This window comes from Lates calcarifer, linkage group LG20 (genome assembly GCF_001640805.2).
Source record: "Lates calcarifer isolate ASB-BC8 linkage group LG20, TLL_Latcal_v3, whole genome shotgun sequence".
NCBI classification, from domain to species: Eukaryota; Metazoa; Chordata; class Actinopteri; family Centropomidae; genus Lates; species Lates calcarifer.
The window spans coordinates 4,890,573-4,918,404 of NC_066852.1; the positions used below are offsets into that span (position 1 = coordinate 4,890,573).

At 37.4% G+C, this 27,832-nt stretch overlaps 1 protein-coding gene across 4 annotated transcripts in view; it reads left to right on the top strand.

The window, feature by feature from the left end:
- ntm (neurotrimin) overlaps positions 1-7,269 on the top strand; it is a 361,132-nt gene extending 353,863 nt beyond the window's left edge. For all 4 annotated transcript variants that reach the window (XM_018692119.2, XM_018692121.2, XM_018692120.2 and 1 more), the window contains one exon: positions 1,666-7,269. In XM_018692119.2, coding sequence (XP_018547635.1) covers positions 1,666-1,766 — 101 coding nt within the window. In that variant the 3' untranslated portion in view covers positions 1,767-7,269. The remainder of the gene's footprint in view (positions 1-1,665) is intronic.
- The last annotated feature ends 20,563 nt before the right edge of the window (positions 7,270-27,832 follow it).

Sequence of the window (27,832 nt, forward strand, 5' to 3'; positions counted from 1 at the left end):
AAATATTCACCAAAACATTGATGGTAGCATTAGATTTGTTGACAGACTCCTAGTTACACCTGACCAAAGCAACCCTGGAATTAAAAGCATCATTTTAAGAACCAGGCAAGATTAAATAAATGCTGAGCAATGCCCAGTTTTTAATCCTTTGCAACTTTAACGGATCATTTGATGCTGCAGACCATGTTATTTTGATCATCACACTCAAAAACAGGTGTTATGTACACCACTAAATGTAGTTCACCCCCGACCTCCTTAACTGTATGTATATTGTATGTTTATGTGCTGTTTATTTATAGATTTATTTATATTTCCCAACAGAGATTGCTTCCTGACTCTTGTCATTATCATCCAAAAAATAATATGCTTCTGCATTTAATCATGTCTGCTTGAGAAAACAAGAATTCACAACATGATGCTTGTCCAGTATGTTCTGATTTCATCAGAAATATCTTCACTTTAGAAGGAATAAATCTGGAAGAATAAATCAGACTGTTAGAAAACCTGATTGGTTTTCACTTACCACATCTGTATCTGACATGAACAATTTTACAGATTTGGCTACATGTAAAGCACTACAAGCTAATAATGATGTTACCAGTATATAGGGACATGGATGATAAATGTAGTCTCTATTTGCCATAGGATTAATTTCATTTAAAATAAACTCAACTGAAAAACACATTTCACATATTCAATTATTATGTTGCTAAACTGTTTCTGTGCAAGCTGACTGGGTGTCTTCATCCCAACACTGTGTCCTAGATATTACATAACACCACCAATTTGTCCTCTCATTTACATTGTGTGTGGAGACATAATTGCTTCCTGGATTATGTACAGTGGCATGATTTTTTTTTTCCCCTCCAAAGACAGTTGTGATGAATATGTGGTCTGGTCTCATGGTTCAAGTTGACTTTTTCATTATTAAATCAATATCACAATATTTGCCCAACCTAAACATGATCATAAACATTAACTTCCATGATGCTTTAGTTGCAATGAGCATATACAGATATTGTTGCAAAAAAAAAAAAAGAAAAAAAAAATCATCTTCACAAGTATTTATTTGATATCAACACACATCAGCTTAGCTGTGTAGTCATTAAAAAAAACTATTTATGTTGATTAAAAAGTAATCCAGACCTCATTATATTTCCCTCAAAATGTTTTGTTAAGTAGTATATAGATGTAACTTTTAAACAGGTGTGTTTAATCTAGAGATTCAGTTATTTGTGGGACAAAGTGCTACTCAATTCACTTTAAGTCTCAACGACTTAGCAGAGAATTTGGCAACACAGTTTCAGTTAAATAATTCTGTTGATGCCATGTCACTAATAAAACCTTATAATCCATACCTCCTAATCCCCAATAATTCTAAACAATGAGCTGTAAGCACTAATTATGTACAGTAGTTTGCATGTGGAAAATACAGTGAGAAGCAGTCACCTTGTGTTCTCATACAAACAACCTTTGCACTGTTCAAGTCAGAGTAATCACACATGCTGGAAGGGTATTAAGCCAATGATTTGTTATTAGCAGATAGGAGGTTAATTTAATAATGCTAATATTAGCGGTAGTGTTAGCATACAATAGAAAAAAAAATGCCAATGTTGAAACTTACCCAGATTTTTTATTTTTTTCCTTCCTTCCCCCTCCCCCCAGGGCCGAGAGCAGTTCAGGATGGTAGTGGCGGCGCAATGGGAGTGCATTCACACACCTGTCTCCTCTTCATAGTGTTTCTGCCGTTCCTGCTCAGATTTTAAAGAATGGATTTGAACATAAGTATTGTGTGTGTGTGTGTGTGTGTGTGTGTGTGTGTGTGAGAGAGAGAGAGAGAGAGAGAGAGAGAGATAGAGAGATAGAGAGAGAAAGAGAGAGAGAGAGAAAAAGAGTGTCTGTGTGTTATTTTTTTTTCAACCTGAACCATAAACTGATGCACAGTAGTGCATGGTATACCAAGCTATGTAATAATGTTGACACACTAGTTAAGTACATAACAAAAGTTTGTTTGTTTGTTTGTTTTTTAGTTTAAGTTTTAAGGATGTAACAGATGTTTCACATCTTAACTGAGCTGTGTTGGATATTTTTCTCTCTAAATTATATTATTCTGGATTGTCTCTTTTTACATAGGTCTCGGGAAAAAAAAAAAAATAAGAGAATTTTTTTAAATGAGGTGTCTCTTATTCAGATGGATTTGTCTTAATTTTTAACTGCATTGCATATTCATCTCAACTCCAGGAAAAGGCAAATTTACAACACGTATGAGAGGTGAATGTTAAATACCTCAAAGTCAAACCGAGACAGTGAAGCAGAAAGAATTTAGGTTACCCCTAGGCTGAAAGCCTGGTATTATCATATTTTAATGTATAATAATTATCATTCAGTCTGGTTGTTGAAAGCAGAATTGTTTTTGACCTTCAAGTATTTTTTGTAGTGATATACTTGCAGTTGTGATATGCTAATCTTTTAATTTAATTTTTTTTTTTTTAATATATATATATATATTTTTTTTTTTTTTTTTCCAGTTTAGTTTTTACATTTTTGAGAAGGGGGAATATGAAGTTGTAATTATTTAGGACAAATATCCTAGTTTAATGTCTTTGTTGTATTTTGCTTTTCTTTACTGGTACAGTTGTACACAACAATGGTGTCAAGAATAATGATGTAATAATTAAGTAGTTAAAATGGAGAGAGAGTTTACTCCACGTGTGTGGAGTCAGTGACTGACTTAAATAATGCAAATTTATTAATGCCGTTGCTACTTCTTTGAACATCATGCAATTTCTACACAACACAGTTATTTGAGAAAATGTTCCTGTTCATGTTCCAAACCAGCTGTGGAGGACTAGAGACCACTCAGTAAGATCACGATAACAGAAAAAAAAAAACAACTTTTTGCATGTATTTAGATAACAATAACCCAAAGACTTCAGAAGTTTATACAGCACCATGCATCCCAGATTTCTGTTTTCTAGTCTCAGCACCAAACAGAACAGTTTTCCATAGTATCGTCAAACAAGAGGGTTAACATGTTGTGTTTTCGAATGGGTTTGACATGGGGGTAATTTCGGAAAAAAATAAAATTTAAAAAAATCTCAAGTCATCAATACCTTTAACCAAAATGTATAGTGTATGGTTCATGATTGTGAAATGTCCATAATGAACATGACATTTCCAGCTTTGAACAGAACAAGATTTGCAAGCTCACTGTACAGTATGTGAGCCAATTGCAATAACCAAGACTGATCAGAGGTCTGAGCGAAAAAAGGCTACAGCTGCTCTTATCACTTGATATATAGCTTGCATTATCAGAAAAGACAGGATATATGAGAAAATACAAAAATCATATCTGTGTTTTATTATGGAGAGAGAACAGTGCAGACAGAGTATCACAGGTGTTTTGGGAGGCAGTAAACAAACAGCAGACCTCTGTTTCCTTATATTGTTGTGAGCGTGAGGATTTTATGCAACAATCAGTAACCTCTCACAACATGGCAGCAAGAATTAAAGCCAATATCTTGTATCTCTTGTGTTGGCAAGCGATTCACACCAACTGCCAGGCTGCACTCAGGTTCCCCCCGAGCAGTGGAAAAGAGCTGAGTGACAAAAAAGAGATTTGGTATTAGGCTTAATATGGAAGAGAGTTTTTTTTTTTTTTTTTTTTTTTTTTTTTTTTTTAATATTATTAGTCTCTTGAAAAAGCATCACTCTTTGTGTTTGTCTGTGTACACAACCATCTACTGACTGGTTTCTGTGAGAGAGCTGCACTTCACATCATTGGACCATGTGCAGCACTAAAGCATTCCATTAACACAACATCAAATGGGAACAGTGAATTAAAACAAATTAGTGTGTGTCTGTTTAGTGTTGGGGCAATGATGCGCTTCTTATGATCTAACAGCTCTGAGTGAGTGTGTTTTCACATAAGGTTATTTTTAAATTGATACAAGCTCAGTCTGCACTAAGCAGGCCTGACAAGAGAAGAGTGAGACAGAACCACTGATCTCTGTTCTGTTCACATCCACCTTTTCCACCCTTTCCACAAAAAAAAAAAAAAAAAAAAAGAGGGATCCTTTTTTTTTCTGGATTGCCTCAGATCTGGTCGAGTCTCAGTCCATCATCTATGTGCCTCTCTTTTTTTTCCCTTTATAGTTCTTGGGGATAACAAGGTTTGTGCTCATTGATGTGAAAAGAAACAGCCAATATCCAATATCAAAAAGGCATGAAACAGATAAGACAATTATTGAAATTGATCAGGGTAATCATCATCTGAATCTGACAGGTTAATCATGGTTTGTTTTCACACACAAGACAAAGAGAGAGAGACAGACAATGCAGGCTATTATTCATCTCCAGCACACTGATGTTTGGAAATGACATGGTAATTATTTCACCCTGGCCTTGAAGGATGATCTCACATCTATTTTGCCACAAGATTAACCACATTTAAAGATGAACTGAAGTCAGATCACCTCCCAGTGAGGTCTGTGCTGGATCCCTTCAGATGGGTTTGTGTGAAGTAGTTGCTGTCAATATGCACAAACAATCACAGGCTCATCACTTTCATCTCACTTGAAAGGTTGATAATGAACCAAATGTGAAAACACCTTGCTTAATAGCTTGGCCAGGAAACACACACACATTTCTTCTCTTTTTCTCACTTACAAACACACATGCCATAAATTCTACTGAGGTAAGAGTTAATTCTATATTTCTGCCTACATTTATTTTGTAGAACAGCCAAGCACAGTGTAAAAACTGGGTCATTTATTTTTTTTTTACTACCTCTAAGCAGTTGTTCACTGTGTTTCATTATTTAATGGCACAGCAATTACCACCTTAAAGTGATATTTAGATCTGGCCATGGATGTGCATTTGTGTTCACTGTAGTGACAGTGTAAGCAGTGCTCATTGACAGAAACCCATGCTATACCACACAGCTCTATTAGTGGGTGATTCCCAGCGCTCCACAGGTTTCTGAAAGGACAGCACAGACAGCTTAATGTTCATGCAGTTTATTGCTTTGTCCTTGATAGTTGTGATATTGTTTTTATGCCATTTCAAAATGCAATAAAATTTAATTTCTCAAGCCAAGCACACTATTACTGAGGACAAACCCATATAAGAGCTTACCTGTAGAGCAAAGACACATTTGTACAAACCAGCAAGGCTGCTGGTAAAATATAACGTTATGCATTTCTAGATTAAATGAAAATGAATTTTGTTTGTTTGTTTGTTTGTTTGTTTGTTTTCATATATAACCAGATGTGTTTAGGTGGTTGTATAGCTGATAATCCACTTGATGACAATAACAATGTCACTGACAGTTATGGCAGTGATTCAGAGTTGAGACTGTTCTGAGCAGCACAGACTTCAGACTGAACTGAACACATTAATATTCTGATTTCAGATGCATCATTAAGAGGAAGCCTGCTAATTGTCAATTACAAACAACAGCATTGTTTATTAATTGTCATGAGGGCTGTGGTTATAGACAAAACGTTGCAAACTGCAAAGCTCTGAGCTGAACTGGATGAGGTATTCTGAGCTGGAAAGCAGTCAGCATGTGTCTGATCGCTGCTGGAAATCCTGCTAGATTACATTTGCTAAAGTTTTGACCTCGGTCCGAGCCCTGTGCGGTCAAAAAGAAAGTATCATCTTCATTTCCTTGTTCTGAAATCCCTGCTGTTCCAAACATGCAAACAGAGAAGACGTGGATAAATCCTACACAGGCTGCTTCTTTAAAGGTTTAATTTGGATTTTATTCTGACCTAGAGCCTTTTGTATTACTTAGCACCAGTGTTTTCAACACATTATGGGCTCTGGTAGCCTCAAGGTTAGACAAGCTGGCTTGCTGAGCAGTTAAGTAAACACAACCACATTACATTTAGTGTAATGTCTTACTGTTGCACGGCACAGTTATTTGCAGTGGTATGGCTCATTTAGTTGAGAAAACTCTAATAAGCTCTCAGCTGGACCCTATATTGTCCTGTTGTTTACTGGACTCATCCTCTACTGTAAAAGTTAAGCTAAATACAGTAACACCCTGTTTATACACCCAGGCTCCTCAGGAGTTTAGCTGAACACTGATTGTTTCTCCCCATGCTGTATGCTTCCAACAGTGACATGCACCATGACCAGGAAAAGTGAATATGCCAGTAGATAATATAACTATTTCAATGGGAAATGAGCAACTTCCATAATTGAAAATAATTGTCCATCTCTCTGAGAAACAGTAGACAGATGTATTTCAGTTTCATTCTGCATGGCATTAAAAAAGTCAGCCTCTGTGCTGCCTTATTAGAGCAAATGCAAATGCTCCAAACTCCTACCGAGCTTGACTTTTAAAAAGGATATGCAAGACACACTGCAAGTCCCATTCAAGCCAAACTTATAATGATAAAACCTAGCAACCCAGGAAGAGGAGCCTGGAAATACACAAGTAAAATATTCCTGATCCACTCTGAAAGTTCAGCTCGGAAACTGCACTGAAAAGGCCTGAATACACATAAATTTTCCTGTTTCTGTCTAACTCCAGTCAGCCAATTCTGAATCAAAGCCCATGAAGGCTTATATTTTGGCAGTTGCGCTGCATATTTATGTTGATCTGACCAATTCCACTGTCTGTTTGAAGACTGCATAGGGATTGCAGGGCTCATTCTTTCTCTCAGCCCAAGCAAACATGGGTCCAGTTGGAACATGGGCTGATTTGGGAAAAAAAAAAAAAAAAAAAAAAAAAAACTGTTGGTATATTTCTTTTCTTTGTCTCCATATGTGCAAGGCAAGAAAGCAGTCTTTGAAGAAAACTTAATACCATTTCAGAAAAATGACTGAGCTTGTGTTGCACCTACCTGATAGTACTATTAATTTTAGATGTTGTGACATTTGTGTAATTTGCATTGCAGTCTGGATGGGATCATTTTTGAATGTGAACTTTGGTTATACATGAGAAATAAAACTTTTGTCTCAACTGCCAGGGGGTTATCATAGCAGACGCATGAGATAGTGTCATTATCTGATGGGATTTTTTTTTTTTTATTATTTTACTAAAATTTTTTTTGATGATTCATATAAATAAAATTTTGACCTATGCCTGGCTACAAGTTCACAGAGCTCTCTTCAGTGGGATTGTTCACAAGTGGAGGGAGACATCATGCTATTTGAGTCCCTGCATTGTAAAGGATTGTTGGTTCATATGTATTTTCTTGATGAAAAAAAGTGTGTGCTCATATTTAAGACTGATAATAATAAAATGTTGTATCTTAAGATTATGTGTTTTCATTTAATGACAATGCAAGATTCAGACTGGGTCTTTTCCCATACTGCACTGCCAAGAGACATTTCCAGGGTACACAAACAGCAGAGTTCCCTTTAGTGGCACCTTTCCAGTAACAAGACAAACCTATTGATTTCCGTATCCCTCAGAAGTCCTGACCTTGGACTGAGCTCATTGTGGTGTGTCCGCTACATTACCAACAACAGCTAACTGCAATTCTTTAAATGACACACGTGTGTTTGAGGCTGAATACAGTGTATTTTAAAGACTCTGGTACATCAATTATGTACAACCACTGCAGGAGGTCTGCTATAATGCTCTGAATCTTTTCTCTTCCTCCACCATGAATGTTAATTGCATACTACAGCTGCATGCAAAAGCAATTCCCTATTCTCATTCATTTGCTGTAAGAATGATACATGTAACAAGAATCTGTGAGGCATCACAGGCAGTGATGCTTGTGACCTGAAGCAATGCTTTACAGTGTTATAAATAATGTACAACATGTACAGTACATGATATGTACAGTATTTCAGGTTTCTGCTTTTTATCACATTTTTTACAGAGCGACAGAAGAAAAAGGGCTTTGCAGTTGAAACCCTACCGCTCTGCTTCAGCTTCAACAAATATTTAATTCATGCAAACATCTGCTCTCTGCAGCTGAGAGTTGCTCCATACACCAGAGACCTGAAAAAGCAATGACACTGTTAGAAAGATAAGATTTTTCCTTGCCTTATGTTAAAGGCCTGTGTCCCAAAAATCAGAGCTAACACAGAAATAGAGACTGCCCTCTGCTGTGAAAAACAACCCCCACAGGTTGTCTAAGCAGCAGCTTATTTCAGCCCATAGTTAAATTTAATTATTAGGAGGGGTACATGGATGGATCAACAAAACACAGGACTTTCATGCAAATGATTGCTGTTCCTTTCCCATGTGAAACTGAAACCAATAATCAGTGTTGTTTCTTTTATCTATGATTGTCCCATAACCTTCACTGCATGTTAACCTTATCTACAAGTACCTATTTTAAAGAGTATGGTCTAGACCTGCCTTGAGATGACTTTTGTTGTCGTATGGCGCTATACAAATAAATTGAATTAATTTAATTACATGGTCCTCTAACTTTAAGGATGTACATATTTTAACCCAAACCATCACTTTTCCCTAAACCTAACCAAGATGTTTTGTGCCCAAACTTAACCAAACTTCGACCATTCCATAAGCTTAACCACACGTTTATTATTGTAACCGTGATGACAAAGGTCTGGTACACCTGCCATCATAGACAGTAGGTACTATTTCAGGAGATGTTCTTATGGGTCATGTCAGAGGGTAGGGACAAATGACCTATATGGTCATTGAGGTTGGAAGACTTGTTGGAAAATGTACAATTTCTGGCCATTCCAGGCTATTGTTCAGTTATAGGTCACTTAATATCAATTGAACTGATGAGGAATTGGGACAGTTACACACAAAATACTCAAACCAGCATAACCAACGGCTCAGTGTTTGTGCTGGCGATGTAGCAAGGACTGTGATCACATAGGGCTGAGCACTATGGCCAAACACATCCTGCTATATGTACTTTTGCAATATTTATTAGTATGTAAGTTCAATGCTATTAATGCAGAGGGAAACACATTCAGCATGTTTGTTAGACCTCAAGGAGACACACATTGTGTTATGGTGAGTAAAACTGGACATAAACTTAACCTGTTTGTTTACAAGAAAACTCCACATGACACCTTTTAAGGGATATATTCAGTTTAGGATTTAATCATATATAAACTACAAGGTTTGTTTATGTGTGGTCTGTATGGTTCTTTTGAATCAAATATTTGATACTCTCCACAACCATGGTACAACAGGCTCATGTAAGGCTCTCCTGTGTAGCCAGACAACATGTAAGTAGTGGTAGAAAAGTGTTCTTCCACTACAGCCTTGGCTTTTCTACATAAAGCCAAGGCTGTGCTGTTTTTTTTTTTGTTTTTTTTTTTTTAAAAAAAAAGGTTTCTGTAATCTGTCTTTATACCCAGAGTCAACCACATTAGACATGACACCAGTTAGAATGGTGGAAACAGATGTCTTATCTTTTGCCATAAATATGAAACTGCACTTGCTGTATCCCTGCTTCTTTTTGAGCTCTTATTATAATGGAGGAATGAATGAAAAGGCAGACACAAGCAACCATTGCTGGGGTTTGAGCTAATGTTACCACAAGAGGCTTGTTTGCAAGCCTGACTGCTACTGCCTGACTGTTCTACTACGAGCAGTTTGGAAGTGCAGATTTTGGCTTTCTTCACTATTTTTCCAGCTTTAGAAATATGAACCATTTCATCATCCTGTCTGGCCATGTGACTCTCCTCACCATTACTCATTTTCATAATTCAACATGTGCATGTGTAAAACTGAACTCAAAAGCACCCTGCAAATGTATATGGTCTCTGCAAGCTAATCTACTAAAAGCCTATCTTGGAGCAATTGCATTGAAATTACTTGGAGCCCAGAATCTGATGTGACCAAACTTTTATTCTTTTGCTCTTGTCTCAGGTAAGAATACACACCAGGTAAGTGCACTAAGTCACCTGGTACTGGGAGTTAACGTCGTTCTTCAGATGCACTTGATTAAGTTTTCTAAGCAGACAGTCCAACAGGACTAGTACTTTCCTCAAAGCCCCCATGAATGGAAGGAATCCATATTTCCTGTATGGCCACTTAACCAGAACACACTGACTCTGTCACCTTTGACCCTTCAAGCCCCTTTGCAGTCAGGGACCAGCAACCTCAACATCATAATACACCAGGAGGAACCTGTCATCCATGGAGATTAGCTGGCACAAACTTTTGATCTTACTGTGCGCCCTGACCTCTGGGACTGAAGTAGATCACCAGGCAAACCAGAATAAGAGCAACCTACAGCTTTATCCACATCAAGGAGAGCCAAACCTTCCTGCACACCATGTGATGGCCAAAGGACACAGACCAGAGCACCCCAAACATGGTTTGACCACACACACACATAGAAGTGCAAATACACAACTGGTGCACACAGCCATATCTCCCCCATTCAACTGTCCTCAATCCAATAAGTGCATTCACAACATAACAAAAACAAAAATATTGGTACATCAATACTTTCAGAGGTGGAGCACTGGACACTGACTGACCCACCAGGACTCTGCAAGCCTTGTGATTGACCAGGATGCATTCTTGGGTGGTGAGACCAAAACTCTGAGAAAAAAAAGAAAGAAAGAAAGAAAAAAAGTGTCTTCACTTTGACAGCAGTTTGTGAGGACTCCTTCTCCAACTGACCCACTCCAGATCCAGACTTTAAAGAATAACTTTAATCAACATTTCACAAATACTGTAAGCTGTCGTACCATTTATCTGACTCACTGCTTCTAGGAGTAACAGTCATTTCATCTATCTTAGGTCTCATATACCATTTCCAAAAATAGATTTAACACTATGCTACCCATTTATTTACTCACCATAATTTTGTATTTGTTATTCCCCTTTGCTTGTCTGTCTGTGTTAAGTATTTGTCACTGTTATGTTACTAATAAATCTGTGTAATCAAATTGATTTGGTTTGTTCTTTCCTGTACTTGCATTTCAATCACTTAACTTTAGATTTACATTGCAAACAATAATAAAGACTGATGAAGACACATGCATCTGTGAAGTATTAATTAAGAATAATAATAATCACAGTTCCAATAGACCTCTCTTGTTTGGCCAGCAAGATGGACTATTCCCCTATTATTGTACATTTTCTGTCGTTATCTCACTGGACTAATAACTCCATATGTATATTATGAATTCACACATTCAAAATTCAGTTATATTCCAAAATAATTATTGTGCATTTCTTTAAATGCACTCATAAATCATTAGCAATCCAATGAAAAATGATAACAAATGAAAGGTGATAAAGTAAAAACCAACATAAATCAGTTCAGTGAGATGGGCCATCACAAACCACCAGAACAGCTGGACAGCATTGCAGTCCAAAATGTTTTAAAGTTAGGGTTAGCAATTATACTCTTATGCGCTATTTAGATTCAGGGAATATCACCCTATAGTCTGCTGCCCCCTCTGTGTATGTGCTGAAAAAGGGTGTTTCTGCATAGCCTTGGCTCTAGAATTGGGATATAAATGAAGTGGATCACTACGATCCATTCCAGCCATTCATGGCATTTGTATTTGTGCACAGAAGGTAGGAGGGTATAGAAGGGGAAAAAAGCCTAGGAGGAAATGGACAAATATGGAGAAATGTACATTTAAAAATAAATGCTAGGACAGAGCCAGTAGGTCAGTATTGTTTTGTCCTGTTTGTTCTTGGTTTAATTTGGAGGGCTGTCAACAGCTACTGTGTTGGATCTGAGAAACCATCTTATCTGCTCTGCATATTAGCTCCGTCATTGTGATGTTTGTCCTGACAATGTTTGCAAAGGCTTTTATAGACACAAAGACCTGAAAACAAAAGTTTGTAAGCACAGTGGGATTGATGCATAATTTGAAATGCTATGCCAGGTGAAGTTTCCTTCCTTGTTAGCTAAGCTACAACTCTACACACCTGTCTTCAGTCAGTGTGGTGCTGTAAAAAACAATAAACTACTAACTCTTGTCTGTTTGTATTTTGTTATGTTGCAGGTGCTGTGATTGTCTGCATGGTATCCCTTTGATGACATGTATATGCTTCAGCAATTAAAAAGGGGACACACATGATTGCACCAGTTAGCTCTTGCACTAGTTGTTAGTGTGGGTTTCCTGTCATACATGTTTGGGGGCAAAGCTTCTGAAGGTGCACTGAAGGGAGAGTTGTGTTTGTTACACTGCCTTTGTCCGTTTCAAGAGCAAGAGTATTGTTTGTATGATGTGTTGATTCCTTCAAAGAACAGCTGAGACTGATGGGAATGTCAGCAAGAATAGTTTGTCATTAACCAAAGTAATGTAAGAATTTACACTTTTACCTGATCAATGCATGATTACTATTCATCCTGAGGGAAACATTAATGTGTGTACCCAGTTTCCTGGCAATCCATACAATAGAGTCATTACACTCAAAGCTACAAATGTCATTTATATATCTTCTAAGAGCTGATATTACTGTAAATAACACAGTGGCAAAATGTTCTGCAGCATCCATCTCGCTAAAGTAAAGTTAAACTTTTTAAACTTTACTCTCTTTCCAAAACTCTATCTGCCAAGTGTGCTACTTGAGAGTCTGTGCAAGTTAACTTTTAACCATAGTTCAGACCTAAGTCAAAAAGCCATAGGTATAATCTAACCCTGTACACAGTATCCAGCATAACTTCCTGAGTTTTGACATGATGAAATATTTCTCTTTAATTTTAAACTTTTCTGTGTATCTTGCTATTCTCAACCCCTAAACTGGATATTGTGTGTGAAAACCCAGTGTCAGGTGTGTGTGTGTGTGAAAAGAAATTCTGCTCTCTGGTAAGGAGGTTTGTACTAGCCAGTGGACATCTTGATTAGATGGCCTTTCTCAAGCTTAGAACCTGCTCAGGTTTCTGTTGTTAAAGTTTTCCATAACTTGTTTTAGTAGACTTGTAGTGTTTATATGAAGTACTTTACTGTTTTTATAGAACTCCATGCGTCAGTGTCAGGAAGACCGACCTGACTGTTCCATCTCTGCACAGTGGGTGGTGGTCTTGGTCGAGAACAAAGCCTGAGGCTGAGACTGTCTGTTGTTGAGGCCTTCTGTTGAAACATGGACATATGTGAGTTTCATACACTGACACTAACAGCTCAACACACTGCAATTTGGTCTGAAAACATGCAAATAAATAAAACACAAACTAACAACCCAAGAAAACATCTTGACCAAATTGACAACACATGTATGGCATTTTAAAAAGAATTACTGCAAAGTGAGAAAACACAACAAAATATAGACACGTGGTTCAAATACAGAGAACACAATTAAATACTGAAGAAGAGAAAGAAAGATGAGGCCATACCCGTCTCAGTACACCGACTTTTGGTACAGGCCATGCTTATCTCTCCCCTTGACGACTACAATGCTCTTCTTGCGGGCCTTCCTTCATGGACAGTGAAACCTTTGCAATGCAGTGGCACATCTGGTCACATGGCTCCACTGCTCATTGACCTTCACTGGCTACCTATGGCCTTTGGTTCTGCACCCATCTACTTGAACTCAATCATACAGTCTTATGCACCTTCTTGGCTACTACTCTCCTCCAATGAACATTGTCTGGTATTACAACGCCTGCACACAAGGCAATCACAGTCCAGACTGTTCTGGTTTGTGGTTTTCCAATGGTGAAACAACCAACCACATGCTATCAGAGCATGGGCATCCCTCACTATTTTCAAGAACCTCTTAATGACTCATCTCCTCTGAGAGCACCTCCTCTCTAATGCCCCAGCATAGTGCCTTCATTGCAATTCAGTGTCAATTAGATTAGTGCAACTGAAGTTTGGCCTATGGTTTTAATTACTTGGAATCATCCAGTGAAGACCATGAATATGCATGACTGATTTCATGACAGTCTATGAAATCGTTGTTGAAATATGGCAACACTCTCTCCTAAACAATAAGTTCATATACAACTAATTTGCAGTAGTAAGATGCTATGTAAGTAAATGTAATGTTGCAAGATTTAATTTGATATTTTTAAAATCAAAATAAAAAGTAAACACCAATTGAATGTATCTGGAAATTTTCTCTGTCTCTGCATTTTATTGATTTAACAATTGCTTCCTCTAAAGGTTTTAGTTAAGGTTGGGGAACGATCATCTGACATACATTACAATGTTTAGCTATTACCTATAGAGACAGTGACTAGACTCAGTCTGCCAGCAGAATTTCTGAAAATGCTAATTGACAGTATGTACAGTATTCATGTTGCAGAGCACCCACGTAGAGGCCCATGATAGACATTTAAACACTGGAGAAATGTCTTGCAGTCTACCGTATAAGTCCCAGTTGGAGTCATCTCTTCCCTCATGCTCTCCTCACTATATTTAAACCTAATTAATGTCAAAATGGAGTAAAAACAATTAAAGATCTGTCTCCAAAAGTTGTTGGTTTTTCTCTCCACTCTCCTCATTTCCTCTCTCATTGAGGCGAGCCGACGATCTTAATGGCTGGTAAACATCTTTTGATTGGCCTGATTGTCTCACAGGACTGTGAGTGTACTGTAGCTGAGCGGAGATGAGAAGAACTGAGAAGGAACAGTGCAGTGCTTATCAAAAGCAAAGAGAATAACATCTGTGCTGAAAGAAGCCAGACTGCAGCTTCCTCCATGCAAATCAGATGAAACAGCAATTTCCAGATTCACAATTAGATGTTGTTACAGTGCCACATGTCACTCACTAAGAAAGCACTGCTTACAGTGTAGTCAAGAACGAATGATGATTTACATAAATACAGATGCTTCCCAATTAATTGAGACTTTGGATTTACAGAGTAAGTTTGTGAGGGATGTATGGGAAGGGGGTTGTCTACGAAGACCTTTTCCTAAAGTACTGTCCCTATCGGCAGCAGAACATATTGCAGTGTGGCAGCATGCCAGCCGTAAGGCTGTGCTAGCGACAGCATACCAGAACTTCATTGGCATGGTAACACTAATAAATGTGTGGTTAATGTTACTGAGTGGTCTTTGGTTAGGTTTAGGCATAAAAGTACCAGGTTAGCTTTAGAAAAAGCTTTTGGCTAAAATTGCTTCTCAAAGAAACAACAATAACTATCATGTTCTAAACAGGAATTGAACCTATGTCTCTCCCATGAGGGTCCCGTGCTTGTTTGACCCATCTATCCATCCCAGCCACCTCCTAACATGCATTTTTTCACTATCCATACAACATGTACTTAGTAGATCATAATTACTATGGCCACTAGATGTTGCTTGTACAAACAGTGTATGTGGAGGACAGTCTCCATGACAATACTTCCATAGTTCCTTTACCTCTTCCAGTGTCTGACAGTGTTCACCCCAAAATCCTTTCCTTTAAATCTCTAGACGACATGATATCAGCATATATTTGGAATATATATACCAGGGTATCTTGAGTAACCCAAACACTATGGTGGTATGTCACTTCCTAAATTCCAGAGACATGACATACGACACAGCAGCCTCTGCATTGGTTGACATCAGTTCCATCTTGCCAGGTCTTCCTTTTATATGGAGCAGTGAAACAGCTTAAGCCTTAAATATTTTTTAAAATATATTTTTGTTTTGACTAGTTAGTTAGTTGACCAGTTTGGTCCTCCACATTCCAGTATCTACAGATGAGGCAATACTGTAAATACCCCTCCAGGAAGCCCACCTCCACACACTATGGTGACATGTTACTTTAATCCATTGACAAAAGGGGCGGCTTCCACACTGTATGACATTACATCAAAATTTGAGTCACTTTCCTTGAGTGTTAAGTCTGACTGGGAGAAAGACCTTGGTGTATCTTTTTCAAATAACATCTGCAACACCAGCTATCGTGTGCACAGCACCCTTTAATACAGTTTAAAATACTTTATTAAATCCACTGTTCAAATATTAAAGTGTCCAAAATATACACTGAAGTCAAGAATGCATCAAGAATGCAAAGATAAAATGTTGAGATGATATATTGATTTATAATGGTAAGGGTGCGACCCTTTTCCCTACAAACTACATTTGTTCATATGCAACTAATTAGCCACAGGAACTGCATTATATGGGAAATGTAACTGCAGCCAGATCAAGTTATATTAACACAATGAGGAAGTGTTGTTAATTTACATATTTGGCAAGTAACAAATATGTTCACACTCAACATACCAATAAAATGTTCATAGAAAATTCATTAAGTTGTTATTATTATTTTATTATTAAAATATTTGATCTTGCATCACAGTTTCTATTGCTTATTATACTTTCTTGCATGTTTAGACAGAAAAATGTTCTCAGTGACTTTAGACCAAACATGTTTATTCACATGCTGGAGACATATGACTGGAAAATTCATATACATGGAAAACAGACTTTGGGTAGTGGTATGATTAAGAAACTAGTTTTTCTTTGTTTGTTTTGATTTTTATTTATTTTTTGTTGTTGTTTTGTTTCTTGATACTGACAGGATTAACTGTGCTGACTTGTTGAAACAAAAACAAGCAACAGGTGCAGATGTTATATAGATATTTTGTCTGTACAGTTCAGTTTTACACTGTTTTTACTGCCATATCTATTATTTAAAAGCATGATTTCACACATTTCCCTTTTTTAATTGAAGGAGTATTTAGTCTGTGATAAGGTTTTACAGCCTGACAGAATATAATTGAATCGTGTCCTCTGGTCTTTCTTAAGAGGAGGTCCTTTTTTGTGATATATCCTGCATCTTTACATCTGTGAATGTTTGACATTATTAGTTTTCAAGAGCAACTATGGGCAGCCAATTAAGAGAGAAAAATGAACATAACTGTTTAACCACAGAAATTGAAATTACTATACACACACACACACACACACACACACACACACACACATATATTTATATATAGTAGAATTGGTGCAACTACAGCTGCAGAAACAATCAATAAAGGACGCTAAAAAACAACAACAACAATAATAAACAACAATTGTCTTGTAATGTTTAGCTTGGTCGTGTGTCCTAAACAACTTAATTCTGCTAGCTACGTATATTCCTGTTCATGAAAAGTTCAAAACTATGTGTCAATGCCCCTGTTCATCAGTGAAACCCACAATGAGATCCTGGTTTTTCTCAAAGCTTTTTGATCTCTGCCTGAGCTGCGGCCTACCACCTAAGCGCTATTCCCTTCCCTCTTTTAGAATTGGTGCAACTACAGCTGCAGCTCTCCATCTGCCTACCTCAACACTTAAATCCCTGGGCTATTCATTTTCTCCCTACCAACATTATGTCAGGCTCCATAAGAGGAAAATCCTGACTGCGCAAAAGCAGGAAGTCCACATTTATCAGATAGCATATTCCCCTAGTGGCCAAGGTGCTCATTGGGAATGGCCACATGGTAGCCAATGCTTGGGCCCACACTTAGAGGATCCTCACATCAGAAGCATCAGGCTCCAAATCCATGCACACTACAGTTTGCTGCAACCAGTCTTTTACCTGAAAGTATACATTTCCACTAACTATTTCTCCCAACCTCAAGCCCTGGGCCATAAGCTAACATGTTTAAGACCAATGTGTGTACTGATACTGGGACAAAACCAGTCAACCCTCTTATCCAGCTTAGTAATTGTCATGGTATTACTGAATTTCAAATTGTAATACCTTACACCACCTGACAAAGTAATTACATTATTATAAGATGTCACTCAGTTATACTGCTCAACACTGATAGAAAAGAGTGAAATACCTGCAATCTGTGTAAAATGTGAGGATAGAAATTTTCATTGTCTCAATCCACCAGAGACAGTAAGGGGGCAAAACAACCAGAGGTGATATATTTAGATTGGTTTGCCATGTTCATAATCTCAGGCAGTGCATTTGCTTTGTGGAGAGACATGCAAGAACAGTGAAGCATCTTCCAAGAGGACTCTCCCCCTGAAAATATGATTAATGAGCTGACAGCCATCAACCTTCACAGTCCTCACTACTTTCATCCAAGGCCAATAAAAGTGCTTTGAGCAACAAAATGCAAACTTTTAGAAATGGTGATACTTCCCAGTGTAAATCCAAAAAGAAATCCCAACAGCTGTCTTCTGTGTGATCATGTATTTTTTATAATATCAAAGGGAACTGCCCTCTGGGCCAAATATGCTGCAGTGACACAATTACAGAACAAGCACATGTAAGGGAATTCACAAATAAAACAACTGGCAATTGTATGTGACAAATGTGTAAAGATTAACTATTTTAAACTATCTGAATGCATGGAGCTGAGATCCAGTGCTGCTTCAAAGGTGATACATTTTTCAATGAGCCATTAAAGAAAATTAGATATTTGATTGAGTGGAGTTTGGCTGTAACCACTACTCTTTGAGCTTGGCCAGCCTTTTCTGGCATTAATGTTCTAAGATTTAAGCTAAATGCTTTAAATCAAGTTGTTAAAATGGGGTGGACCCTTAAGAAATACCAACCTGAAGAATTTAGTTGATGGACAATAAAAGGGTATTTACTCAGTTGAAGTAAAAATTAACTTCTGGACTGGAATTTAACTGGAAGAACATTCTGTTTCTCATATGGGAAATATGCAGATTGAACTCTCAGCTACAGTAGCTGTCTTCTATCAGTCCATAATTTAACACTGCTCACGTAACATGCAAAAGAACTCCATCCAGAGGGCAGTTTGTATACTTTAGTCAGTCATCTGTGTTGTGGTTGACAGTGTACCAGGAAGAAACATTTTACTACAGTGAAACCAACTAATCACAAGGTTAGACTGGTTAACGTTAAATACTGTGAGTTGACATAAGTATGCATAAATACTATGCCAGGCCTGCAGGACCGATGTGTTTCACATGTGAATTCATAAGTGAATGCCCTCTTACTTATGTTGCCCAATATGACATCTAATCAATGTTGAGTAGGAGTAGACAGAGGAGGTGTTATCAGCATGGGGAGTGTCAACACCTCTGCTCTGAGAAGAGTGTTAGCTTCACAAACGCAGTGCATATCTGTTAAAAATCGCAGTATGCATGCACCAAACCTCTGAGTCTATCTCATCACGTCCTTCTGCTCAAACATCAAAGCAAATACAGTTCATGATAGTGAGCACATTGAACTTGAACAAGTGAATATTAATGAGTAGAGGTGAGATATTTAACCAGTAAGAAATGACCTTTGAAGAGGATAAAGCATCATTTATCATTTTACTAGGTTATGATATAATTAAATCTTAAAAGGTCAGTTCACTTTAAAGACAAAATACATAATTTCTCCCTTTTTTCCTGGGAAATATATATATATATATATATATATATATATATATATATATATATATATATATATATATATATGTGTGTGTGTGTGTGTGTGTGTGTGTGTGTGTGTGTGTGTGTTAGACCAGTCAATGCTAGACTAGTCCAGTCCTGTTTACATTAGTTAAGGCTTTTCATTCAGTGGAGTATTAATTCCAACAAATACTGTTGATTAAAACTTTATGACTAGATTGTACAATGAGTAAAGGAGAAAATCTGTGTTTGATTTTTGTCTGTTTTGTTTTTATTTTATTTTCTTTCAGTAATTTGAGCTGCTCTACCCTTTAAAGCAAAAATCTCCTTATTGCTTCTCAGCAAAAGGTCTTGGTCAATTTTAACCTGATTTGACCAATTAGATCTAAAACACACACATGGCTCTCAAATCAATATTTTTGCTCTCATGTGATACAGTATGGTCAATAACAACACTTAGTTACAGTTGGCCTTCAGTGTTGGTTATAGTAAGAAAATAAATGAAAAAAAAAAAAAGAAAACAAAACAAAATAATCATCTCTGGTGCACTCACCTGCTGGAATGAGCTTCATATTGACTGGAGAACATTCAACCAGTCACTGTCCCTCATCCCTAATGTTGTTCTCCAATCACTTTCCTATTTGATCCGCACCATGCCTGTGTATCAGCTACTTCTCTTTCACAGCTCCTGTTCCTTGTCCCTGTATAATTTCTGTAAAGCCTCTAAATGTGCTCCTCTGTTGGTGTCTGCTGTTGGGGCGACTGTAGCTCCTCGGCAGATCTTTGCTCCAGAGAGTGTCCATTCCCAGTAATCTCTCACACCAAGCCCGGATGTCAGTTACCAGTTTGGCTCTCGCCTTCCTCCCCCTACTACAGGCACACTCCTCTCCTCCTCTCACCCCCCTTGGAGGCACACATGAAGGCTCTCCTATGCGTTTTTGGCTTTCTCTGTCCTTCTCCTCTGTTCTTCACAGCCTGTTTATTCAGAGCTCCTTGGCAAAACATTAACAGCTTCACAGCTCCCTAGTTCCAGCATTCACTATTGGACAAGCAGCCTATCCCTGCTGTCCACCTCTGCATGAGACAAGTTTCTGATGCATACAGACTCACTGCCTTACCAGCATCTGACCTCCCACCACCTCCTTTTGCCCTCTTCAACTCTACTTCTCTGCACAGTTAACCCTCCGTTTCTCTGTTTAGTGATCATATTTTTTAATGCACTGGCAAACATTATTTACATTCAAGTGAAGCTACAAATGTTTCTTCATCAAAGATGGAGAGAAGACTTCATGAGTATAACCTGGAGTTCTGGAACAAAGTTCACTGATGAAAGAGAAACCAGCCTATATTTACATCACATTTACACATTTAGTAGACACTGTTCCACAAATGAGAACAGTTTGATTGCAGTTGCTTTGTGTGTAGGGATGGCAATGCCAGATGAAGATCTGATGAAGCTATCAACATGATAGAAAGAGGAGCATGTATGGCTGCCAGTGGAACTAGCACACATTTACAGGAAGACTTGCAGTCACTGACTGCAAAATTAAATATAACGATTTTGTATTGCCCTTTTTTATATTGTCATAAACCCACACAACTTAAAGCTGAGACTTAACACTTTTATGTCATGTTCATTATTTTCATTTCAAATATAATATACTGAAGCACAGACCCTGAAGAAAAAAAAAGTTTAAAAAAAAGAAGTAAGTGTACTACTTACAGTGTGTATGTTGGTTTCTAAAGCTGCGGTGAAAACCTTCTATTTCTTTGCTTTTATTTTGAAACCAAAGCAAGACCCATGTTGTCAAATAATTTTTAAAATATTGATGAACATGTAGATGATAACATGCATCTTGTGATCAGCAGAGTGTGTGCTTGCTGTGTTGCAAATGCCACTGTGAGCAAATTTTACTTATACGGAAAAAAAAGTGGGAAGGAAAACACTGAAAAATGACGCAATTAAGATACTACCCAACAGAGTGACTGAGGTACAGTAAGTTGTGGTAAATTTCAATTTAATGTGCAAGAACAACATGATATTGCTACTGTAGGCAGCATAAACATTTGAGCTGGCCATGTTTTTAAAAAAATCAGATATGGGGATAATCATCTGCCTTTAAAGAGCCATTTCAGTGTTTTTCTCCTTAACTACAAGTTATGTTTAGTTTCCTGTTTTGCTGACTATTTTTTTCTTGAACCAGATTATATAACTGAACTTCTAACCTTCTGCTGTCCTCAAAGAGAGCTCAGATCCACCAACTTGTGTTATCTACCTTAGCTTTTCCAGAGTCTAGGTTAATAACCACAGGCATTTTTGCCTTACTGGGTCCACTGAAGTGTTGAAGGCTGTTCGACTCAGCATCAGGTCTGTTAAGATTGTCTTAGATGATATTTTTGTCTCCTCAATAAGGAAAAGCATCAGTTATTTCACCAAATGTCTTAAAACAACACCCTTGCTAAAGATAAGAGAAGAGATGACTAGATACAAATGTTGATACACTCATTTCAGTCACTTTAATTTGTGCCTCATGTCTAAGGCCACATACAGGCTGCCTACATATTATTGTGTGTGTGTGTGTGTGTGTGTGTGTGTGTCATTCTGGATGGCAGTTATTAACTATTGTTGTCTCAGGATGTTTTGTTTTTTTTACAGAATGACTTTTCTCAGCAACAAATTATTTTATAATAATTATTTTATAAATGGGCTTTTCTCTAATTTTATTCTTGTATTATGATTTTACATTTTCTACTACTGTTGAAACAAGGCTTGTCAGCTTGTTTCTTTCATGAGTCATTAAATAACAACAACAGTAAGTATCAGGCTATATCAAGTCAAAAGACCTAGTTAGGACAACACATCTTTCTAATCAACAGAATACTATGGGTATACTATGGGTACTACCTCTTTAGCAGATTAGTAACTGAAAGTTATCTTAATGGCTACACTGATGATTCTAAGTTTGGAAAGCATGTTCTAAGCCTTGTTTCCAAAGTGCTTTAAAAAATATACATTATTACAATTATAGTTATTATTATTTCCAGGTGGGTTTTTCTTGTGCATCATCACCCTTTGTTTCTATATGGTACGGAAGCCAAACATATTGCAGGATAATGCACTGAAAGCTTTACCTTAGGTCTCAGTAGTCTGCTAACAGAACAGGCAAAGGCACTTTCACCAGTGATGTTTGGAGAATTTGAGCAAGCAGCAATTCAAGATAACTTGTTAACTTGTCAACAGATTCTGGCAGAAGAGATTTTGACACATTAGAGGAAAAAACTTAAATGTTTAGGGGAGAAACAGGATGATAATGCCTCCATCAGAATGATATGAACATAGGCTGTGACCCACCAGAGATTTGGACCAACAATTTAGATAGCGCTCTCCACTATTATCAAAACACAGAATGAGGGAATGTCTTTTTGAAGAATGGTGTTCCATCTTCCAGTAGAGTTCACAGACTCGCAGAATCAATGCCAAGCTGCACTCAACTGAATACTTGACCAAGGACTATAATCCTCTGCCTATGTCCAGCTATTCCTGTTGAGTGCATTGTAAACATTTTATATGGCAGCATGCTACATTTCAGCCTTACTGATTCACAATCTCTGACTTAACCAAATGTCTGAAATTCAATCCATGTCTGCTTTGCCTGCATTTTGTGGTGTTACAATCTGAATTCAAAACAGAATACATTTTATTTTGTTGCAGATATACAGCTCACATTTTTCTCCCAGAAATTAATTGAAAATGAGAAGTACAATGTGTTTTAGTCAGTAAGTGTTCAGCTTCTAAACAGCGTCCTCATTGTGTCCAAATTCTTTTGAGTGTCCTTGAGATGGCTGACTCCCATTCAAAAGACTAAACATGAGTTAGGAGGAAACAAATACAGCTAGAGATAGAATTGCAGAATCGGAGACATGCACTCTCACAAGCATCTGGATGAGACTGTAAAACAGGACACTGACCGCATGCCAAATTAGAACTGGAAAGGCTTCAGACGATCATGTGGACATCTTTGAGAGGCCCTGGTCAAAGCCCAGATTTCCTATTGAGAATTTGTGGAATGACTTGAAGATAACTGTTCACAAATGCCCCCCCAGTCCAACTCAATCAAACCTGAAAGAATCTGTGAGGGAAGACTGGGATATAATCAGGATGTGCCATGTTGTTGCACATGTTTCCAAGACATCTTGAGGCTGCCAAAGATAGATCTATAAAGTGATGAGTCAGGGGAGTGTAAAATTAGATATTTTTGGATTTAATTTTCAGTGAAATGAAATTAATTTCTGTCAATAAATAAATAAATCTCTGACATGAATACATTTTGCATTAAGCTGTAACACCGGAAATGTGGAGTGAATCAGAGGGTTTGGAATTTCAGGCAGTGGATACCCACAACTCCCCAGGGACAGAGCAACATAGATCTGTCCTGATGCACCAAGTACAAAGGCATAAATCAATGATCAATCAAAAGCACAGAGCAGCATGATATTTTAGAATTATTAGCAGACCGACACCAGATAAGATGCTGTCTATTTCAAGCATGTTGCAATTTATTATACAGGAGAAGTCTGGCTTTACATTAACTCTGACATTGACAGCCACCACCAGCGATGATTAATCCTGTTGGGTTGAACAGTGACATAAATACGTTTGTTAGGTGATGTGATATAAATGCTTTATAAAAGCCGTCATTAAAAAATTGTACAGAAGTCTGTTTATCTGTACTGTTTCACAATGATGAAAAAGAAACTGACTTGGGTTAATCAAGCATTAACCGAGATTTTTTGGTTAATCAAATCTGACATTAAAATGTATCTGCTGCTGTTAGATCTTAACCTTCTGGGCTCTGCAAAACATGGCAGCAAAAATCTTGTCCACAGTTATTCACAGTTAGTTGGATCATGTCCATTGATGTCCAAGATTACTCCTCTTAATAGACAGTGTCTTAACATAGATTATTGAGCACTCTGTTGATGTTATTATCAAACTTTGGCTTTCACAATAACTCTCTGTCATCTAAGAGCGGACTTAAAACTTCCTTTTTTGATAAATCATGTAGTTAGGCCTGGCTCATGCTTGCCTGAACCATCCCCCAGTTATGCTGCTATAAGCCTAGACTGCCAGGGAACTTCCCATGATGCACTGAACTCCTCCATTTGCATGTTTTCATATAGCTTAAATGTATGTCACTTACTTGAACTCTTCTTTCGTCTGTAGTTTTGTGTTCTGCCATCTCTCTCTTCTCTCCTCCTGTCACTTTGCGGGTATTTCTGCCTCCGGAGCTGTAGAGTCTGGATCTGTGACTGCAGACCTACTGCCCCAAGATTCTGCTCAACACACACTGTTATTATTATTATTACTTTACATCTTTAGGTGGAATTTGCATTGCAGTCTGTTCCCTTTCCTCTCTGTTTCTGTCTCTCTCTCTCACACACACATGCTGCATGTTTGGTTTCATTGGTAAGTCCTCCAACCTGAATGACCATATACGTCATTTGTCTCTTGAAATACTGCCCCTACAGCAGCAGGCATGCCATCATGATTATAACAATAAACACACTTAGGTTTGTGGAATGGTCACAGATAAAGCAAACAACAATGATTAGTGGTAACAACCTACAACGTCTACATACTTAGAGCACACTCTGTCACTATCTCTATACTACGTCACCTGACTCTCTGCTTTGCTCATAGAGCAAAAAGTGTTTACAAGCTCTAATATTTGTCAATGGGAAGTTACTAAGCACTGACTTTGTACATTTTTTGTTTAAGTTGATTAAATAAACACTATCAGTGCAATAATGTTTGAAAAAAACCCCCACTAATTTTGTATACAGTTGTATGTATACACACACTGTTGGTAGTGTGTACTCTACAAGTATTGGAGAGTAGGTAAATGGGGTCAGTGGTTTTTAAATTTTTTTTAACTTTATGAAACTGCTGAAACAAAATATGTCAGCATCTCAAAATTACATAATCATAGTTTTCATTTGTTTTCCTCTCATCCTCAGATTCCTCCTGTGTTTATCATGTTTATGAAATTGCAGTATCTGGTCACATCAAGATGGAGGTGATCCCTCCGTCCCTGCAGGTATCGAGGGATACCTCACTCAAAACCCAGAGAAATGAATGTTCGGGCAAGCTGCTGGCAGTGACTGATTTTGTTGTTCCACTTGAAGACAAGTGCACATTCAAGGGCAGGGATCTGAGTCTGTTTATATGACATCTCTGAGCGGATGGCACCTCAAAGGTTGAAGGAGGCACTGACCAAGAATAACACCTATTTTTCACCAGACAGATAGAACCTATTCCAAGTGTACAACACTCTTAGTTAAACATGTATTTAATCCAATCATGTTACTGATGTCAGAGCAGTCTACATTCAAAATGACTCATTTTTTGAACTTCTGTGCCATTCTTTCATTTCACCAGAAGGATAGTATTAATGTCACCGTTTTTGTTTTCATCACCAATTTTATCATGAAGGACCAAAGGTTTGCTCTTCTGTTAAAAAAAAAAAAAAAAAAAAAAAAAAAAAAAATCAAAAACAGCTCACAGAGATAAACTCTTTAAAATGTACTGAGTATAATCCATCATTTTCAATTATGGATTCCTCTGACCTTCAGTCCTGACTCTATCATACAACAAATTACTGCAATTAATGGTAATAGTGTGGAACTATTCCATGGTTTCTTCTGATGTCATATCAAAATCTGGCACAAATGAATTCAATTTGATATGGTTCAAATGATTGTGTATAAATGTTAGGAGAAACTCCTGGTTGTCTAATGTTATGGATGATGTTTGTTGGCACTATACTGTAACTCCCCAAGCTCTTTTTAATGTTAAAAAAATAAATAAATAAAAACAATGGAAACCTATGAGAAAAGGAGTATGTTATGAGAGTGACAAATACATCAATAGGTTCAGTGTTTTCATGGCAAAACAAGCAAACAAAGAAAATAAACAACAAGAATGAAAAAAACACACTTATTATTATTAGCAGGATGAGGCAGGTTTTGCAGAATGACATCTTGAATCTGGTCAAGTCCTCATAGCAGAGACACATAGTACAGTGGCTGCATGCACACTCTCCCTCATATAGAAATGATTTAGTGTAATGCAGGCAGACATTAGCCACATGGTTGACTGGGGACCATAGCAGTTGTGCAGGGCTCTGATCTGCTCCCATTCCTCCAAGCTATGGCCTTGACCTGTTAGCCTGCTGCACACACACACACACACACACACACACACACACACACACACACAATTATGCCCATAGTATTTCATTTGACAGTCAGTAAATGCATCATCACATTCTTGTTTTCTTTATAAATGCAGTCCTGCATTCAGTGGTTCATTTTCAGCTCATAAACATGGATTATTCATCTCATCTGATCTCATCTGAGTAAATACCAGTGACTGTGCAGTGTTGTATTCTGATTACTTCTACTTACTTGGGTTAAAAAAAGTTATTATTTTTTTATAACAACCTTTTTTATGCAGAAGGTGTAGTTGAGATCAAGATCTCTTTTTATGGTTACCTTACTGTGGCCATGAGGTTCAGTGGGCATGATTGTAGGTGTTGTGGAGAATTTGCTTATGAAATACAGAAACCATACAAACTTAAAAATGATGGTGAGGCAGAAAAAAATAAATAAATAAAAAGAAAAAAAGAAAAAAGAAGAAGAGGAAGAAAGGAAGGCAGAGAGGCTGCCAAATATTTCCACTATTCACAAGCAGATACATGGGGCAGAACTCAAAGACTCAGATGACTAAAAGATGCCTCAGTTTTGTCAGCACTGGCAAAGAGTCAGAAGAGTTGGATTTAATCATGTGGTTGGAGAGAATGAACAAAGAAAGACCCGTAAGAATACCATCACATGCGCCACTCATACTTTCATGTTCTTGTTTTATGGGCTGATGTCTTTATTTTTTACATGTGGTGATTTTTGTTTGCCAAGTGTTCTGTTAATACAATTGTAATAGTAGGGTGAACTAAATTGAATACTGTTGATAAATGGAAAAACTGTAAGTGCAAGTGTTTCTTCAGCAAAGTGTGTGAAATCTGTCACTTTAAGTGTCCCTGGTACTATATTTATGGTTGTCTAGAGAGAATTGTTACAGTGATTTGACAGGTTTGACAGATTATTTATTTATTTTTTTGCATATGTGATGGAAAAATGTTTGGCAAGGTAAACATACAGTACATGACATTATATTTTCCTAACATTGGCGTTTGAAGAACCACGTTGGATGTGAGCAACGTGATTATCACACCTAGGAGAACCTACAGGAAGATGGACGTCTGATATTTTTGTATTTTTTAGCTCTAACTACAGCCATTTAGAACTCCCCTCTTTTCTTGAGCTCTAGTTTGAAGATTGAAAAGAATAAATATCTATGTAAATTGAGGCTTGGAGAATACTTGAATTAATCATCACGAAGGTAATTTTGAAATAATTTTGTAACTTTCTATTAATTTTAACCTTGCTAGTTAAGTTAACTGGGGCGTGCGAGAACAAAGCAGTGAAAAATAAAGTTCTGACTGATTGATGATTCATTGGTCTAACTGCTTGCAGTGTGTACAAGCATGAACTTCACCTTGCATTACATCTGTCTGCAGATAACCGCCCCATTG